This window comes from Sus scrofa, chromosome 1 (genome assembly GCF_000003025.6).
Source record: "Sus scrofa isolate TJ Tabasco breed Duroc chromosome 1, Sscrofa11.1, whole genome shotgun sequence".
Lineage (NCBI taxonomy): Eukaryota > Metazoa > Chordata > Mammalia > Artiodactyla > Suidae > Sus > Sus scrofa.
The window spans coordinates 271,414,885-271,432,124 of NC_010443.5; the positions used below are offsets into that span (position 1 = coordinate 271,414,885).

General features: G+C 59.8%; 1 protein-coding gene across 13 annotated transcripts in view; it reads left to right on the plus strand.

The window, feature by feature from the left end:
• Positions 1-16,052, plus strand: part of PRRC2B (proline rich coiled-coil 2B) — a 94,157-nt gene extending 78,105 nt beyond the window's left edge. For 5 of the 13 annotated variants that reach the window (XM_021070435.1, XM_021070450.1, XM_021070407.1 and 2 more), the window contains 13 exons: positions 174-256; positions 599-787; positions 926-1,123; positions 1,474-1,560; positions 2,220-2,324; positions 2,458-2,650; positions 3,332-3,429; positions 4,356-4,489; positions 5,017-5,257; positions 7,762-7,941; positions 8,486-8,577; positions 10,637-10,718; positions 11,879-16,052. In XM_021070435.1, the coding sequence (XP_020926094.1) occupies positions 174-256; positions 599-787; positions 926-1,123; positions 1,474-1,560; positions 2,220-2,324; positions 2,458-2,650; positions 3,332-3,429; positions 4,356-4,489; positions 5,017-5,257; positions 7,762-7,941; positions 8,486-8,577; positions 10,637-10,718; positions 11,879-12,013 (1,817 nt within the window). In that variant the 3' untranslated portion in view covers positions 12,014-16,052. Of the gene's footprint in view, positions 1-173; positions 257-598; positions 788-925; positions 1,124-1,473; positions 1,561-2,219; positions 2,325-2,457; positions 2,651-3,331; positions 3,430-3,724; positions 3,786-4,355; positions 4,490-5,016; positions 5,258-7,761; positions 7,942-8,485; positions 8,578-10,636; positions 10,719-11,878 lie in introns of those variants that run through there. The other 8 variants (XR_002337933.1, XM_021070417.1, XM_021070427.1 and 5 more) reach the window with 8 other exon arrangements.

Below are 17,240 nucleotides of genomic sequence, written 5' to 3' on the forward strand. Positions count from 1 at the left end.
GAGCTCTGTCTAAAGGTACAGGTGTCAGACCAGCTTCTTGCTCACTAGTGTGTCAGTTGTGATGGAAGGAGGGCAGTTTGGGCACTGGGGACTGTGTGAGCTGCACTGTGCTTGTTTCTCCAGCCCGGTTGTCCTTTTTGGCGCCCTGACTCTCTGTCTTCCTCTCCTGGCAGCCCTCCCCGTTCAGGCCTCCACCAGCGACTCCTGGACCAAAGCTGCCCCTGCCTTCAGCAGCACTGAGCCTGGCACTGCCGAGGTGAGTGGCCACTGGGTCCTGAGAGTCTGCTCACAGTCCGCCTCTGCCCCGGCATGGCCGTGGCAGTGAGCCTGGCTCTTTGCTGGTCTCCAGTCTTGCCTTCCGGTCTATGTGAGAGGGAGGAGGAGAAGGACTGGCCGGGGACACCCACCCTGGGTAGGGCGGTAGCTGAGGGCCCCTCCCCCGTGCCTGGCAGTGGCCACTCACTTGGTTTGGGTCCAGGTGCAGCGAGTTGGCCTGGGGTTATGGGTTTGGGCCGACTTGGCGTGTTGGGAGGATCTCCAGTCGTCAGGACAGGTCAGCTGTCACCAGGGCGGGCTCTGAGTCATGTGTCTTGTACAGCAGGGTTTTAAGAGCAGCCAGGGAGACAGTGGTGTTGACTTGAGCGCCGAGTCTCGTGAGTCGTCTGCGACCTCCTCACAGCGCAGCTCCCCCTACGGAACCTTGAAACCCGAGGAAGTGAGTGGGCCCTGCCTGGAGCCCAAGGCTGACAGCCACAAGGAGCAGGCTCAGAAGCAGTCGGAGCCGAAGGTAACCTGGGAGTCTGGCTCTCGGGCTGGCAGCAGGGCTGATGTCTTCTGTCTTCTTCCCCGGCTCCCCAACCTTCAGAAGCTGGGGGTGCGGGTCGTTCCAGGCCATGTGCCTCAGCCTCTCTGCTTCTCCATCAAGGAATCAGAACAAGGCTCGGGGCAGAGCAAGGAGCACAGACCGGGACCCATCGGCAACGAGCGTTCTCTGAAAAACAGAAAGGGCTCAGAGGGGGCCGAGCGGCTGCAAGGAGCTGTGGTCCCCCCTGTTAACGGCGTCGAGATTCACGTGGACGCCGTGCTGCCGGTGCCGCCCATTGAATTTGGAGTCAATCCAAAAGTGAGGCTTTGATTCCTTCCCTTCTGCCCACCCCCACCCCACCGTTCCTGAGGAGGAAGGGGGAGCTGGCGGGGCGGGGGGGCGCTGCTGTTAAGCTGCCTCTGGATGCCAGCCAGGCTCTTGGGCTGAGCAGGCCAGCAATCTTAGGTTGGGCAGGGAGCGGAGCAGAGAGGGTAAGGGGGTGGCACCCTTTCTTGGGTGCCGTCAGGAAACATCGGGCCATCTTGTTCACGTGGTGAATGCTGCTTCGTGAGTTTTTGAGTTGCTGAGGCTGTGGATCAAATTAGCATGTGTCTCTGCCAGAAGGTGAACCAGGATTGTTTCTGTGGGCTCTGTTCCCTTCCTTCCAGGACTCTGATTTCAGCTTGCAGCCTGGTTCTGCTTCTGGGCCCACAGGGAATCCAGTTGTCAAACTTCAGGACGCACTGGCTAGTAACGTAAGTCTCTGCTCCCCGCTCCAGCACTGCTGTCCCCAAGCCGGCAGGCCCTGAGCACAAAGAGCCTGGTGTGGTGTTCCGAGCCAGCCCTGGCTTTGGGACGGGCAGGCCTGATTTGAGCGCTTATGCCATCTCTAGCTCGTTACACATCCTGGTTTTGGAATATAAGATGGGACAGTCTGACTCCAGAGGTCTGGTTTATTTGGCCCTCTTTGATTCAGGTTCCAGGGTCACACCCTTGAGAATGCAGGGCTGAAGCATTTTCTCTGCAGTTTCTCAGAATCCCTCTAAGCTGCTGCTGGGTGCTGGCCGTGTGCAGGCAGCCGGGTCCAGCAGTTCAAGCACCTGTTACTCCCAAGGACCTCCTTTCACAAATGGGGAGGGGCTGAGACAGGGCCCGGCACCTCCAAGCTGGGTAGTGGTGGCCTGTGCCAGCAGCCAGTCCTGTTTACGCTGCCGAAACACAGCTGCCCCTGCAGAAGGCCTCGGGTGCGGGCGTAGGGGTGGCTCTCCATGGCCTTCTTTCAAGGCAGTCCCTGAAGGCAGCTGCTTGGAATTGGCGAGGGTCTCACGTGCACGTGACCGAAACAGAAGGTGTGTCTGCAAGTGTCGCCCGGCTTCCTCTGGGCCCGCCGCCTTGCATGGTTTCCTCCCTCCAGGCGGGGTTGGCCCAGAGTATCCCCATCCTCCGGCGGGATCACCACATCCAGAGAGCCATCGGCCTCTCCCAAATGTCCTTCCCCACCGCCGACCTCACTCTGAAGGTAAAGCCGCCCTGAGCCCAGCCAGGGCTGCGCGGCGCCTTAGCCTGTGAAGGGCGGGAGCTGCCAGCCCCGGCCGCCCTCCCCCGGCCTCCAGGCAGTAGGATTCACCCCCCCTCCCTCCTTGCTTCCGAAGATGGAGTCTGCACGCAAGGCTTGGGAAAACTCGCCCAGTTTGCCGGAGCAGAGCTCTCCAGGGGGTGCCGGCTCGGGCCTCCAGCCCCCGTCCTCGGGGGGAGCCTCCAGTGGGGTCAGCTACAGCTCCTTCGGGGGAGTCTCCATGCCACCCCTGCCTGTGGCCTCGGTCGCACCGTCCGCTTCCCTTCCAGGTATCTCCGCCCGAGCCGGCTCCGGAGCCTTCCCCGTTCTCGTCACTCCCTTCAGTGGGATTGACAGCCCCAGGGGAGCAGTGGGGAGAGGGCCGCCGGCGTCCAGCTGGGTGGTCCCGGCTGCCCATGCGCTCGGGTGACCTGCACGTCTGCCCTGGGAAGCAGGACCATGTGGCTTTGGCGAGGCTCTCCCACCCCCTGGAGAGAGGGACGAGCAGACGGGGCCTCAGTCAGATCGTGTCACATGCAGTGGCCGTGTCATCGCCTGTGAACAGCTCCTTTGGGAGATGAGACAGGCTGAGGGTGGCCCTTTGTGGGAAAGAGACCTCACCAGGTGGTAGCCTGTTTGATTTGCCTTGTCACCGTCCTCATCCCTGTGTTGGTGCCCGAGGGAGCCCGTGGGGATCTTGAGGGCCCAGCTGCCAGTCTCCATGATGCAAGTCCAATAGATCCTTCTGACCCTCCACTGTGGACTCACTAGCAGGGGGCTGAAGAGGAACGTGACTGAGAGACAAGGCGGCCGGCCTTTATAGCGAAGCCCCTCCTGAGTGTGCGGGCAGTGGGCGCGTGGGCTGGGTGGGAGAGGCAGACTGCAGCCAGCCCCTCCCTCCCACTGATTCCCGGGACCTTCCGGAACTGCCAGACTTGATCCTGTTCTACTTCCTTGGCTTCTCTTTGCAGGCAACCACCTGCCACCTCTCTACCTGGACGGCCATGTGTTTGCAAGTCAGCCCCGGCTGGTTCCTCAGACGATACCTCAGCAGCAGAGTTACCAACAGGTGAAGACAGCAAGCCGGGTAGCCCGCTGGGGGTCCAGGGGTGGGAGAGTGGGGGCACACCGCACGGTGTAATGACTTTCTTCATTGACTTGTTTGTGGTCTGTCTCATTCTCCGTACCCCTCACGCTGATGCCCAGCACCTGGCACATCATGGCAGCCAGTCAGTATTTGTTGAATGAGTAAATGAGAGTCAAGAGGAGGAATGGAGCTGAGTGCTCCAGATTCTGCTTAGTTTTCCTCCCTCCTGTACCCTAGCTGGGGAATTCACTGAAATGGAATTCTCTTTGGTGATCAGGTGTCCTTCTGATGAAGAGAAGAAAGGCCTAGACTCCCAGGCATGGATGCATTAGAAAGAGGTAGTTTTAGAAGCGAGCAGGTGTTTGTTTTGTGCAGGATCGGTGTACTTTCTATGCTGCAAGGGGATGGTTTTGGAAGTCTCCCTCCTGAGGCTGGTGCTGGGCCTTGCACACGGCCCCACAGCCCTGTGCCTGCACAGACCAGGGCCGAGTGCAGTGTCGGGGATGGAGCGCGCTGCCTGGCCTGAACTCGTTAAACAGATGCTCGAGCGTTATTACATTGTTCAGTTTTGTAAGATCTTGATCCTCACGTAGCGGGGTCGCCCCATGTGTACTTTCCTTTCTGTATGTTTTCCACTCGCCATTATGCTCCTGAAAGCCACCTCTGCGGATGTGTGCGGCTCGGCTTCATTCTTGCCGCCGCTGTACAGAGTCCAGCATAGGGTGCACCCTGGTGTGGAGTGGCTGCCAGTTTTTTGCTTTCTCCCAAGACCAAAAGCAGCACAGGCAGGACATGCTTGGAGTTCGCCTTTGGGGCGGTGTTCGGCTGCCCAGGGAGGCGGGAGGCGGGAGGCGGGGCGGACTCCACCGGGAGGACCGAGCCGTGAGCAGCCTGGTTCCCGCCCCCAGGCCGCCGCCGCCGCTGCCCAGCAGATCCCAATTTCTCTTCACACGTCTCTGCAAGCGCAGGCCCAGCTTGGCCTGAGGGGCGGGCTCCCCGTCTCCCAGTCTCAGGAGATCTTCAGCTCCTTGCAGCCGTTCAGGTGAGGCGCCAGGGCTGGGGGCTGGCGGCAGAGCCCCGCCCGTCCTCATGGTCCGCGGCCTGTGCTCTGTGCCGTCCCGCCTGGGCGCGGGGGGGAGGGGGTGATTGCGGCCACTGCCCAGGGGAGGAACTGAGCCTGGCCTGGCTTTCCCTCTCTGTGTCCTCCTGGCCCTTGGCCGCTCTCCTCCGCCCGCCTCGATCCCTTTGGCCCGCTCTCTGAGTCTGTCTGGCGTCCTGTGCTTTTGGCGTCACCCAGGTTTTCCGGTGCCTTGTACAGCCTGGGTGTGGCTGTTGACTCTAGGGACACGCAAACCGTGGTCCCTAGACTAGCAGCAGCAGCACCGTCCGGCAGCTTGTGCTAAATGCAGGTTCTCAGGCCCCACCCCGGGCCTTCTGAGTCAGCAGCTTGGGGCGGGCCGACTTCTGCACTGCAGGAAAGGCCCTCTGGGGCCTGGTGTGTGCTCCTCCTGCTCGCGCTCCGCGGGTGCAGCCCTGCCCCTGCCCTGACGTTCTGTTTGGCTTTCGCAGATCTCAGGTGTACATGCACCCCAGCCTGTCGCCACCCAGCACCATGATCCTCTCTGGAGGCACAGCCTTGAAGCCCCCCTACTCGGCGTTCCCAGGCATGCAGCCTCTGGAGATGGTGAAGCCCCAGTCCGGCTCGCCCTACCAGCCCATGAGTGGGAACCAAGCTCTGGTCTACGAGAGCCAGCTCGGCCAGGCCGCTGGGCTCGGCGCCTCCCAGATGTTGGACTCCCAGCTCCCGCAGGTCAGGAGCTCAGCAGTCCCTCCTGCCTCAAAAGCACTGGGTCTCTTTCCCTCCTGACTGTGTTTCCCTTCTGTCTGCCTCTTTGTGTGCTGACTTAGACGCAGTTTGTGGCTGCTGTGACGGGTCCTCCGCCTGCTCTACCACCTCTGAGCAGCCCTGGGACCCGGCTTTCCCCTGGGCACTGCCGCTTCTGCAGCCTTTCTCCCCACCCTCCTGCGTGGGGCTCGGGGCAGGGCAAGTGTCCGTGGCATTCTCCCTGAGGCTTCCAGACTGCCCTCCCTCCCCCTCCCAGACCCCAGCTTTGCAGCCCACACACTGGCCCACCATTGCTGCCGTGAGCCCCACGTTGCTGGGCCCGGCTCGCCTTCCACGTCCTCCTCGCCGTTGGACCGTGGGCCCCGTTGGACAGTTCTGAGGGTCACGCCCCTCCTTTAGCCCCTGGCTCAGCCTCCAAGGTGGCTCCTGTTGCCGTACTCGGGCTTTGATGTCTCTGGAGGTGACCCTTCCGGGTCTCTGGCCCCCCCAGTTCTGTGGCTGCTTCGCTGCCAGTGCTCTGCTCTGCTCACCCCCAGTGTGGACTCAGGACTGCTGCTAGCTGTACCTCTCCCGTCTTGTTAGGCTGCAGGGTCTCACCCGGTCACCACGTCTGACTCTTCTCCCTCCAGTGACCCAACCACCTTTCAATCCTTTCTCCCGGTACCGGGGTCCCAGACCCCCTCCTCATCATTTGCACTCACCGCCCCCCACCCCTCCCTCCCTGTGTTCACCTGGCCTTCTCTGCCCAGCTGCCTGCGGCTGGAGGAGCACAGACCCCATCAGGCTGGATTGGGGCTGAAACAGCCCCCCTCTGGACAGCCAACCCCCGCGGCTCCAGGCACCTCCCACCCTCGCTGCCTTCCCCCCACTGCGCACGCGTCCTGGGCCGCCGAGGACGTAGATGCAACATCTAGGGAGAGAGAACTTCAAGCTCCCAGCACATCTCCAAGCCCGCAAGGGGCCCCGGGGTGAGGGTGGGCGGCGTGCTTGTGGGCCTGTCCTCCACCCACGGCCCCTGCACACAGATGTGCCGCCGTGCTGCTTGCTGGCTGTGAGGGCCTCTGCACTGCACCCAGGCAGCCCTGTCGTCCTCTGGTTTTTGAAAAACCAAACCCCTCCAGGACACCCGTAGCTCCCATGGCACTGAGCCCGACGGTTGGCTCTTGGCCCTCTTCCTACTCACCTGTCGGTAGCATGTGACCCAGTGGCCACGCCTTCCTCCAGAGTCACATCCGCTCAATTCCCAGGACACTGCTCCTGGTCTGCCTTCTGCCTCCCTGGGGCCTCTTCCTCGGCCTCCTTTGCTGTCTCCTCCTCACCTCCCTATCCTGCAGGTCCTGTGCCTCTGGGCTCTGGCCTCTCTCTAGTCCAGTGGCTCTAAGCCTCACCCAGATTCACCTCTTCCCAGTTCCCCCAGATTTTTGGCTTCAGCCCAGATTCGTCTCTGCACCTGCCTACCAGCTCTGCTCCTGATTCTTGGTGTCTCGAACTTGAGGGAGCAAACATCATCCCGGGGGCCCTGCCCCCGCCACAACACCCCCGCTGATCCTTCAGCAAGTCCTGCCTCCCCCCTACCTCCCTGCCCCCCCACGCCCCCACTGATCCTTTAGCACATCCAGGCCTCCCACCTCCCTGCCAGGGCCCCGCAGCAGCTCCTGCATCCCCTCCTCGCTTCCGTTCTCGGCACTGCAGCCAGGGCACCCCCTTTAGCCACACTGCAGGTCACAGCACGCCCCTGGGCCAGCAGCGTAGGAGGGACAGGGGGCCTTGGGGTCTGGCTGCCACATGTCTCCGTGATGCAAGTCCAATAGATCCTTCTGACCCTCCACTGTGGACTCACTAGCAGGGGGATGAAGAGGAACGTGACTGAGAGACAGACGTGGCCACCCCTTCCCTGCCCCGAGGGTCTCCTGGCTCATCTCCCTCCTCTCACCACCCCGTGCTGGGCTGGAGGAGTGTCCCCTGGGGCCTGGGCTCGCCGCCTGTTCTTCTGTCAGTGCGTGCTCCCCAGCACAGAACCTCAGCGTGGATCCAGGTCTCCACTGTGCTTCCAGGAGTCCTAAGCCCCGGCCCCAGTGGAGTCTTCTTTGCCGTCAGCTTTAGAGGCAAAGCACAAAGGAGCCTTGCCTTGTGCCAGAGGGGCACAGAGACACACTTGGTGTCTGGCTCTTCCTCGAGGAGGCGTCTTGACCTCCCCTGACCTATGTCCCCACCCGCGACCCGATGCCCGCAGTCCGGCCCTGGCCCCCCATCGGCACCCTGCGGTTAGCGTCGCACTGCCTGAGACTCGCCCCCACTCGGAGGGGAGGACCAGGGAGGTGAGGAGGCCGCCTCCCTGGCAGAGCCTTGCGTCCAGCCCTCCGGAGTAAGAATCTGAAGTGTAGGACGTGGCTGCTCTTGGACGCGGGTGTCACGGCAGCTTGCGGCTGTGTCCCTGTCCTCTCCTCCTGACTGTCCCTGTCGTCCAGCAGCTGACGATGCCGCTGCCTGGCTCCCAGCTGCCTCTGCCTCGGTATGGCTCCGGGCAGCAGCCCCTGCTCCTGCCACAGTCCATCCAGCTGCCGCAGGGGCAGAGCCTCTCTGCCGGGGCCCCCCGAAGACTTCTCCCACCCGGGTCCCAGCCCTCGGTCCTCAACACCAGCAGAGAGGTGAGCTGCTTCCTCTGGCTCTGACGCCTGGGCGGGGTGCGGGTGCAGCTGGTCAGGAACCACTGCTGCTGTGGGCGGTGCTCCGGGCCTCCCCGGCCCCTGATGCCTGCTCGTTCGTTCCCAAGTCCTCGCAGTCCCATGCCAGGCAGTCCTTGGTCTGGCCACGTGAACAGGCTTGGGCACGTGTAGACGCCAGGCCACGGGGAAAGGTGCACACGACTGGGGCTGAAGGGCCGAGCGGCTGCGGGAGTGTGTGGGGGCCGTGGCCCTCACAGCTCCCGGGGTTCTGCTGAGGGTGTGTTCACCGCACGGCCAGTGCTTGGGGCTGGCACACGGCCCCTCCCGCCCGCTGCCCCCCCTTAGTGAAGAACAAAACACGTGCGGGTTCCTGCCTCCAGCCTGGCCTGGAAGGGAAGGCAGGCATGTTCCTTTAGGCGACGTCGCTCTGTCCCTAAGCCCCCAAGGCCCTCGTTGGTGCCGCCGCAGGGGTTGGGTGGGGCCGGCAGTCTCCAGGCCCCTCCAGTGACAGCCCGTCCCTCTTCAGTCCTCTCAGATGGAGATGAAGGGCTTCCACTTTGCCGACAGTAAACAGAATGTTCCTTCGGGAGGCTCCGTGCCGTCGCCGCAGACCTACAGGTAAGGGGATGCCCTGGATGCTGGCAGCTGCGCCCTCGCCGTGGAGTCGTGGGTCAGGGAGTGTGGTGTGGGGGCACTGAGGCCAGGCCGCCTCTGTCAGCCGCGAGTCCCTGTGCACGTCTGGTGCTGGGACACGGGAGCATCTGAAATTGGGGGGTGATTTTGTTTTTATTCATCGTCTTAATAAAATGCTCAGGTTTGGGAGAACTTTCTGGAAAAGTAGGGAAGGGAACAGCTGACGTTGTAACAGTGTCAGGACGGACCCTGGCTCCTCACAGCTTTCTCAGCAGGTTTTTTAGAAAAGGCTCACGCCCTGGAGAGGGAGGTGAGCTTCCTCTGCCGGCCGAGTATCCCTGCCCTGGCCTCCAACTCCCAGGACTTGGTGCTGCTGGCCTGTGGGCCTCTTCCTCCCGTCACCGTCCCAGGGCCCTTGGCGGGCTTCCGAGGCGGCTTAAGTCAAGGGGTTGGGTAGCAGTTGGCCCTTGAACAACGCAGGACTTGGGGTGCGGATCCTGGACATCCAGGCCTGACTTTAGAGGCAGCAGTTCGTATCCATGGGTCCACATCTGAGGATTCAACCCACTGCAGGCCGTGTGGTACATGCATGTTTTCTGAAACAAAATCCACTTGTAAGTGGACCCATGCGGCTCCAGCCCTGCTGCAGGGGGTCAGCTGTGCCTAGTCTCTTCACAGGTCAGAGGGGGGGGGTCCTGATGCCTTTCTCGCCCGTGAGGAAGCGAGCTGGCAGGGAGGCCGCGTGCGCACTGGCTTCCGGCCAGGGTGGGTCCAGTCGACTCTTGTTACGTGTGGGAGATTCCTGGAGGTTCCTCCAGTTTGGGCCTGCGAGCGCGAGCCCATGGCAGAGCCGGGCCCCCACGGGCACTCGTGCAGATCAGGCCCCGGGCTCTGGGAGTGGGAGGCCGGGTCCTTCCCGTCCTGTCAGTCCGTGCTCCAGCTGCAGTTCCTGAGAATGGGATTCTTGTGAATTTCCCCCCGTTTCATTTTCTTTTCTGCTCATATTTTCACTCTCTTGGCTTTTCTTATTTTATTTTGTTTCCCAAACATATTTTCCACATAGGCCAAAATAACAGACCCATAAGAAAAAAATACACCCAGACAGCAGCACCAAACACTGGGTGTGATTTGGAAGAAGGATGCTTTGAGCATAAACACATCTTGTCACTCCCCTGCCACCACGGGCCGACTTGAGCCCCTCTAGCTGCAGAGCTTTCCTCAGGGGCAGATGCAGAAAAGGGAAGCGCACGTAACAAGAGTCGCCCGTGTCCATTCACAGAAGGAACGGCCGCAGCTTTTTTCTTTGGAGAATATGTAGAAGATAGAAGCCTTGCCCAGTAGCTTTTGTTTTCCTGGTGTTTCGGTGGGGTTGGAGAGATTGGTGTGTTTCTATAGTGCAGTGTTTCCCAGGTTTTCTGGAAACAGGGCTTCTGAGGCATGCCCTGTCGGAAGGGGTTCCCTGGTCAGATACTTGGGCTACGTGCTGCGCCCGAGAGGACCCACTGGGGAGGTGGGGGCACGGCGCAGCGTGGGGTCTGCTCCTGCTATGCCCGCACCCAGAACGGCTCACAGTTTTCCGACAGCAGAATCCTTTTCCCACACGGCACGTGATTAACAAACCTGGGAGCTAGTGGTCTGGTCGGCGGAACCCGTTCAGAAAGACGTTGTACGTTTTTGTCACTTTGGGTATCTGTCTTTGACACACACACACACACCCCACTCCACCCCCCCCACCCACCCCCCTGGAAGACTGGAAAGATACTCTCACATCCACAGTCTCGAATCGGGTTATAGGGCTTCTGTCTGGGTCCTAGCATCCTGTTGGTCCAGATCCTCCAAACCCCAAGAGCCAGTCAGTGCCCGTCCATCATCCGGTCAGCGTCTGCCCCTCAGGTGCGTCTCGTGAGCGGGGTTGGAGGTGCCAGGGCACAGCGATGACCCCTCCCCCGCCCTCTGGCTGTCTGGGTCTGTTTCCTGTGTCGGAGGCTTGACTCCGTTTCCGTGGTGACGCATGTGTTCTCACCCCCTCCTTTGGTTTTTTCAGGCCTAGCTCTGCTAGCCCCAGTGGGAAGCCCTCTGGATCAGCAGTTAACATGGGCTCTGTGCAGGGACACTACGTTCAACAGGTAGAAGATGGCTTTCCGGCCCCTCCAGCCCCGTCTCCAAGCGCCAAAAGAGGAGGGACTGTCCAGCCCGCTTGAGCTCTCCTCTTAGAAAGAGAGCCGCGCCCTGGCGCTAGAGCATGGCCCCGGGAGCCGGGGAGCCCGAGTCCCTCCTGGAGAGGGCCCTTCTCCTCTTGCCAGGCGTCTGGATCCTTCCTTGTCCTGCGGAGAAGGGAGGATGTGGGTTCCTCTGAGGAGGTGACGCCAGGTGGACTATCCCTCCGTAGCGACCGGGCTGTGAAGGCGCTGGGACTCGGTTAGGGCTGCGGGTCAGCGCTAGAGGCCGGGGTGTGTGTTGCGTGCGCGTGTGTGCCTGGCGTGTGTGCCTGCGTGAGCGGCTCTAGTAAAGTGCTCTGTCTCGTCCTTGTCTCGCCCGGGTGGGACCCAGATGGAGTGACACTTCCCCATTTCTCAGTGTCCTTGCCTTCGGCACGATTCTCTTCACTCCTCAGATGTGACCGGGCTCCAGGGCGCAGACACAGCAGGCGGGAGTTTTAGTAAAACAGCTCTCCTGGCTGGCGGAGGTGGAAGGCTGCTTGTTCTTTTCACTTCTCCTAACTTGGTTCCCCGAGGGCCGTCTTTGCGTTGCTTGGACTGAGCTTCCAAAGCTTTCTTCCAGAGTTCACACCACTGTGTGAGGGGCAGAGGCCGGGCTGCTCCCTCTGGGCACACCACACCGCTCTGCAGATGAATGGGGCCCTGACTGGGAGTCTCGAGGTCAAACTCGGGGCTCGGGAAAGGTTTCCACAAAGCGGGAGTCAGCGAGGGTGGAAGATTTGGGAAACCAGGGCGGACGAGAGGCCCCATGCCCCTTTGCACAGTCGCCAGCTCTAAGACCCACGCGGTGCACTGGTTTGGAAAGTTTCTTCCAGTCGGCCTTGCCGTGCCGCTCTGCAGAGGCCTGTGGGCCCGAGGAGGGCTTCCCGGAGGGCCTGGCTCTTCCTGCCTCAGCCCACGGGAGGGTGCAGAGCAGCCTCACCCGCCTCTGAGGCGGGTCCTTCCACGGAGGACGGACTTCGTGGGGTAGCTTTCCCCGGAGACTCAGGGCAGGAGGTGGGTGGGACCGACTGTCCGACAGGTGTTTCCGTGCAAGGGTAACTCTGTCCCCATTCATCTGTCCAAAGGCAAAACACCGAGTGGATGAAAAGCCCAGCCTGGGAGCCGTGAAGCTGCAGGAGGCCCCCTCAGCCGCTTCCCAGATAAAGCGAACTGGAGCGATCAAACCTCGGGCGGTGAAGGTGGAGGAGAGCAAGGCCTGAAGGTGCTCCCCGCCCGCCCCGGAGACGCCGCTGGGGCCGGGGAGCCCCCAGGTGGGCCCGCCGCCCAGCCCCCTGGCCCGGACTGCGAGATCTCCTCTTCACTCCTGGAAGCTCCGTCGTCCAACCAGCTTGCACCCGTGGATACATGGCATTGACCTGCTTGCTTTACTATGAAACAAACAGAAAAGCAGACGACTCCGTTCCCATCTTCTCTCCGTCACGAGCGTGGAGTGACCAAGCCTCCGTGCAGCGCCCATCAACCCTCCCGCCCGCCCTCCTCGGCCCTCCCGCGGCCGGGGCGCCCTCCGCCGTGCTTCCCGCCCCAGCACGGCGGGTTGGCAGCAGGGCCACTTCCGTTCGAGGCTTTTCGTTTTAAAAAGCAGCTGAGGTTTTTACAAGGGAGAAAGAAAAAACAAAACCACAAGCCGTGTCTGTATAGCTGGACTTTGCTGTGTCCTCTGCCATCCCTCCCCCGCCCCTTCGGTTCCCTCGTCCCTGTCGCCTCTCTGGTTTGATTTGATACGTCCCTGCGATACCGTGCGAGAGGACTCAGGAGCGCGTCCTCTCCTGCTCGCCCTCTCTTGGTTGACCTTCGAGTTTACTTGGCAAAAAGAAGCGGTGATTTAAGACTCCGCTCCTGAGCTTGGGAAGCGGTGGTGGGAAGGAGGGCTGGTGTTGCAGTCGGGGGGCAGCCCCGTGACGTCGGTGACGTTTTCAGCCGAAGACTTACACAGAATTTCTGCCCCGGACTTTTCTAAAGCTGGTGGGACACTGCTTGCTGTGCACCCGAGGGAATCGTGGAGATGCCAGGCACTGGTGTTTCCAGCGGGGCCTGGACGCTGTGCGCCCACAGCGCCACAGCCCCGTCAGCACCTGCCTGCCTGCCTGCGGGGCGCCGGCACCCCTGTCCTGGAAGCCCTCCCTGACATGCCTCCTCTCCTTCCGGAGCTGCCTCTCTCTCCGGGTCCCCTTGTCCCTCCACCTCTCCTGCAGCCTGTCCCTCGTGGTGACGGGCGTGTGGACAGGGTTCGGTTGTGGGCGCCGGGAGGCTGCGGCGAGGGCGTCCTTGTCTCCGTCCCCGGCAGCAGCCAGCTCTGAGGACAGGGGCCAGAGCAGGGTCCAAGGGGAGCTTGGCTTGGAGGGCTGACCGTGGTTCCCAGACAGCCTGGGCAGCTTCTAAAGTCTGCAGAGCTGCCTCCCCCAGTGTGTTCATGCAAGGCCTTCTGTGCTGGGTTTCGGGTTTTGAGATAAGAACTAGAAGGAAATGCCAGAGTCTGTCGTCCCGAGGAAGGGAGGGAAACATTGGGTTGGGCACACGCTCTTCAGAGGCACTAACCACCTACCTGCCGCGGCTGGTGGGCCCCGGACAGCCTGGCCCAAAGGACGCGCAGCAGGCACCCGGGGTCGCCCTGCAGGGATGTGACAGCCACTCGGGCTGTGGTCCTAAGCTCTGTGTCTAGTGTAGGACACAGGAGAAGAAGCGCCTTAGGAACGGCTGGAGTCCCCTCCTGCGGCTCTTCGCCACCGTAAGGAAGTGGGGTCTCCGGGCCTCCCTTGGGCAGGGCCAGTTTGCTTGGAAGATGCTTTCCTGCTTCGTCGACAGCTTGCAGCACTCCCCTCCTTGCCTCCACTCAGACCTTACTTCTCACTCGCTTTTCTTTTCTTTTCCTCTTTGAGCCCCTGAATCTGTACCCCGACGTCCCTTCTCACAGGGCCGCCCGCTGGCCAGAGCTCCCCATGTGCCCCAGTCGCCCTTCCCCTGCCTGAGTGCAGCTCCCCTCTGCCCCGGCCGCCCCCTAGGAGCCACACACTCACATTTAGAGACACGTCCAGGTCCCTCACACCCGATTCCAGTGCACAGTGTCAAAAGGAAAAAAGGCTCTCTGCATCCTGGATGCTGTTACAGACTCTCAAGCTGTGTCCCTTCAGGTGAACCTGCCGTCAGTGACAGTACGTCCTGTTCGAAAAAAAGGAAAAACAAAAGGCTCACCTTTCTCCAGCCCATTTCTCTACCCCTGTATCTCCCCCCTCCCCCAATAAGAACAGAAAACACTAGAATTTATTTATATGTATTGATGTTGTAGGTCTAGGTGAAAAAAAGAAGTAAATGTTTCACTGCGCTATTTATATATAATGTCTGAATTGTTCTGTGCAGGAGAGGCCAGGAAACTGCATGTGAAGTTGAGTGCGTTTACCACCTTCGTGTGCCCAAGCTGCGGTCTCTTTCCCACTGAGATACAGATTTTAAATTGAATTCTGGAGGCAGAGGGCAGGCCTGGGGCCTGCCCAACACCCCATCTCTTCCTTGGTCTGATTAAATGCAGTTTTTAGTGCAGAGATGTTTTAAGGTGCAATATCTCTTCCTTTCATGTGGTTTTGGAGCCAAGCTCAAGGTAATAGGGCTTGGGCTCGTGTTTGGGCTTCAAATTCCCATCCTCAGAGTGCAGATCCATGCAGAGGCGCCTGCCAGAATGCCTTGGGCCTTTGGCAGGAAGAGGTACAGACGAGCACTTAACCTTTTCTGCTGCTGAGATGGAGGGAGGGTCGTGTCCGCCTTCTCACTGTACCTCTGCCTAAACTTACTCTCCCTTCTGATACAGGCTGCTTGGCCCTGGTCCTGGATGGTGCGGCCTGTTGCTTGGCAACCGGTGACCCTGCAGTGGTGTGTGTTCAGTGTCCATTACTCAGTGGGGTAAGGTCCCAGAGCGTGGGTTCCTGTATCCACGGGGCCGCGTCCACCCACTGGAGGCCTCGTTGCCAGCTGTGTTTGGTCCGGTTTTCTTTGCTTCCCCCTTTTAACTGACGTAACTGTTTTCAGACGTGAAATTCATACACTTCCGGCTCTAGGCTCCTTAAGGGGGAAAACTGAAGGATGACTAATGCACAGAAAAACTGGTTGGTCCACTTCCAAAGCCATGGTCATTCCAGCCACTTCCAGGGGGATATGGCTATGTCTTGTCACTAAATAGTGGCCTCACTCTTCTCCAGCTCTCCCCTCGCCCTCCTGTCTTCTGGATCTGCCTTCCGGATAGTTGATGAGGTTTGTGACTGGTGCTCAAGAGCTGAGGAGGCTGAGAGCACGCACACGAGGGCACGGCCACGCTCCAAACTGGCCCGCAGAGGCAGTGCGTGTGAGCTGGTCGAGCCCCTCCCTGCTGTGTGATTCCCTCTGCCAAGTAGCCGCATGTCACCTCTCAAATCTGTATTTGTCCCTTGTCCCTTCTTGCAGAGCAAGCCTGGGTTAGAAGGTCTGTTAGAAATGGCCTTTGACAACCAAGGACACTAGAGTGCTTGTGCTTTGTCATGTCTTGTGATGACTGGGTAACGCAGACTTCCAGAAAGCTGGCTCTTCCTGTTTGAAAAATGACATGGACCTAAGACAAACAGATCACCCGGACAGGAATGGCTCAGTGTTGGGGTCAGACACCGGCTGTCCCCTAGCCCTGCTCTCCACCGGGACCACCAGCGCACACCTGGCTAGCGATCGTCCAGGCGCGTCCAACCTGCCGTTCACCGTTTCTCCACCCCAGTTAGGTGGCCTCCAAGATGGGAGCAGTGTCCCCAGGGCCCTGTCTTCAGCCTGTTGCGAAGCCTCGGAGCGGAACTGTCTGTCAAGGCTCTCTGGATGACTTTCTTCCATTGTTTAGAGGCGAAACTGTACTCCAAGCTTTTGACCTCAGGCCTTGCGTAGTAAAAACGGTTTGGGGTTTTTTTTTGTTGTTCTTGAGAGGGTTTTTGTTTTTGTTTCCTTTCTTATTTTGGCCTTTCCTCTCTTTGTCTTTTCATGTAGACCAGATATTTGAAAGGGCAGACGATGGCTAAAGGTGTAACGTGCAGCTTGTTTGGACATTGTTTGGGGGAGCTTTTTACCTTGGATGGGAAATGGAACCGTGGGTTCACCAGGCCGTGATGGCACACTTACCCTTCACCCTCCCTCCAGTTCAGTACCTGTTGTTTCTCCTTTCAAATATGTGATTGTACTAGCTCTTTCCATATGAAAGAATTCTCCTTATTTAAATAAAAAAAAGTAAAAAAAAAATACTGAAGATGAGCATGCTTTTTAGGTTATATGCCCCTTGGCTCTTGTCCTTTGACTAGAGACTTACAGCTGGAAGAGTTTTCCTTAATTTACTTGGAAATGAGGAGTGACCAGGCTGAAATGCCTTAGGATGTATGGGGGGAGGGCTGAAACCTGGCTTCAGTGGGCCTTGGCCCTGCCTGCCCTCACCCCACTTTCTATGAGAAGTGGGTGGGTCAGAGGAGATTGGCATTTGATTTGTCCTGTTTTGTTGTCCCTTTTCTTTTGCTGTAAGTAGGAGAGGATCTTGCTACACTTTGGGACAGGAAAGAACAGGCCAGGCAGGGGAAAGGGTCAAGATCTTGGATTTAGGATCAAGGAGTAGCGCTCCGCCCTGCCATCACTAGCTGTGTGGTCTCCGGAAATACGCTTCATCACTCAAAATCACAACTTCCACAACTGTAAAACGTGGGTTGTGAACAGTACCTACCTCTTGGGCATCGGGGATGCAAAGAGGTCACGGGCAGCAGCCCTTAGGACAGTGCCTGGCACCAGATAAGAATGCAAGAAACTTATAAAATCATCCCCAATTAATTTCAAGGGGAAACCCCGCCGGCAGATTCCCACTGAGCCTCCTTTCTATCGAAGCAAGGTACCCAGGCAGGGGCGGCCCTCAACTCTCAGGACCACACCCACCCCCATTCTTTGCTCCTGGGGAACGTTCTGGAGCCTGGCCACGAAGGAGCCCTAGGGCCCCACTGACCCCACTCCCTCGGATCCCAGGAAGCCCTCTGCGTGAGAGCCTCTCCACTGCCTGGCTAAGTCCAGAGTAACCGGCGCTACGCTGGATGTTGAGTCACCAACACGGGAAAACACTAAAGAGCCGGAATTCCAGTCATTAATTTGCACACTTCTGTCCGTGGGTATTAGCTCCCATAGTCGAGGGGATGGCACTGGGCAGCAGGGTTGCCTGCTTGCCCCTTAACCGGCCAGGTCATTAACCAAAGGTACTAGTCGCGCTGCAGAACTGGCTTGGCCGGGACTGCTAAGGCCGCGCAGCAGGGGGCGGGGGGGGTGGGAGAAGAAGCCCGCGGAGCAGACCCTGCCCGCCTTCGCCTGCGCACGCTTCCGCGCCACACAGCGGGAGGCGGACAGGCTCCCACTGCGTCGTTGTAAAAGGACAGCCGCAAGCTCAGCGTGCACTGCGAT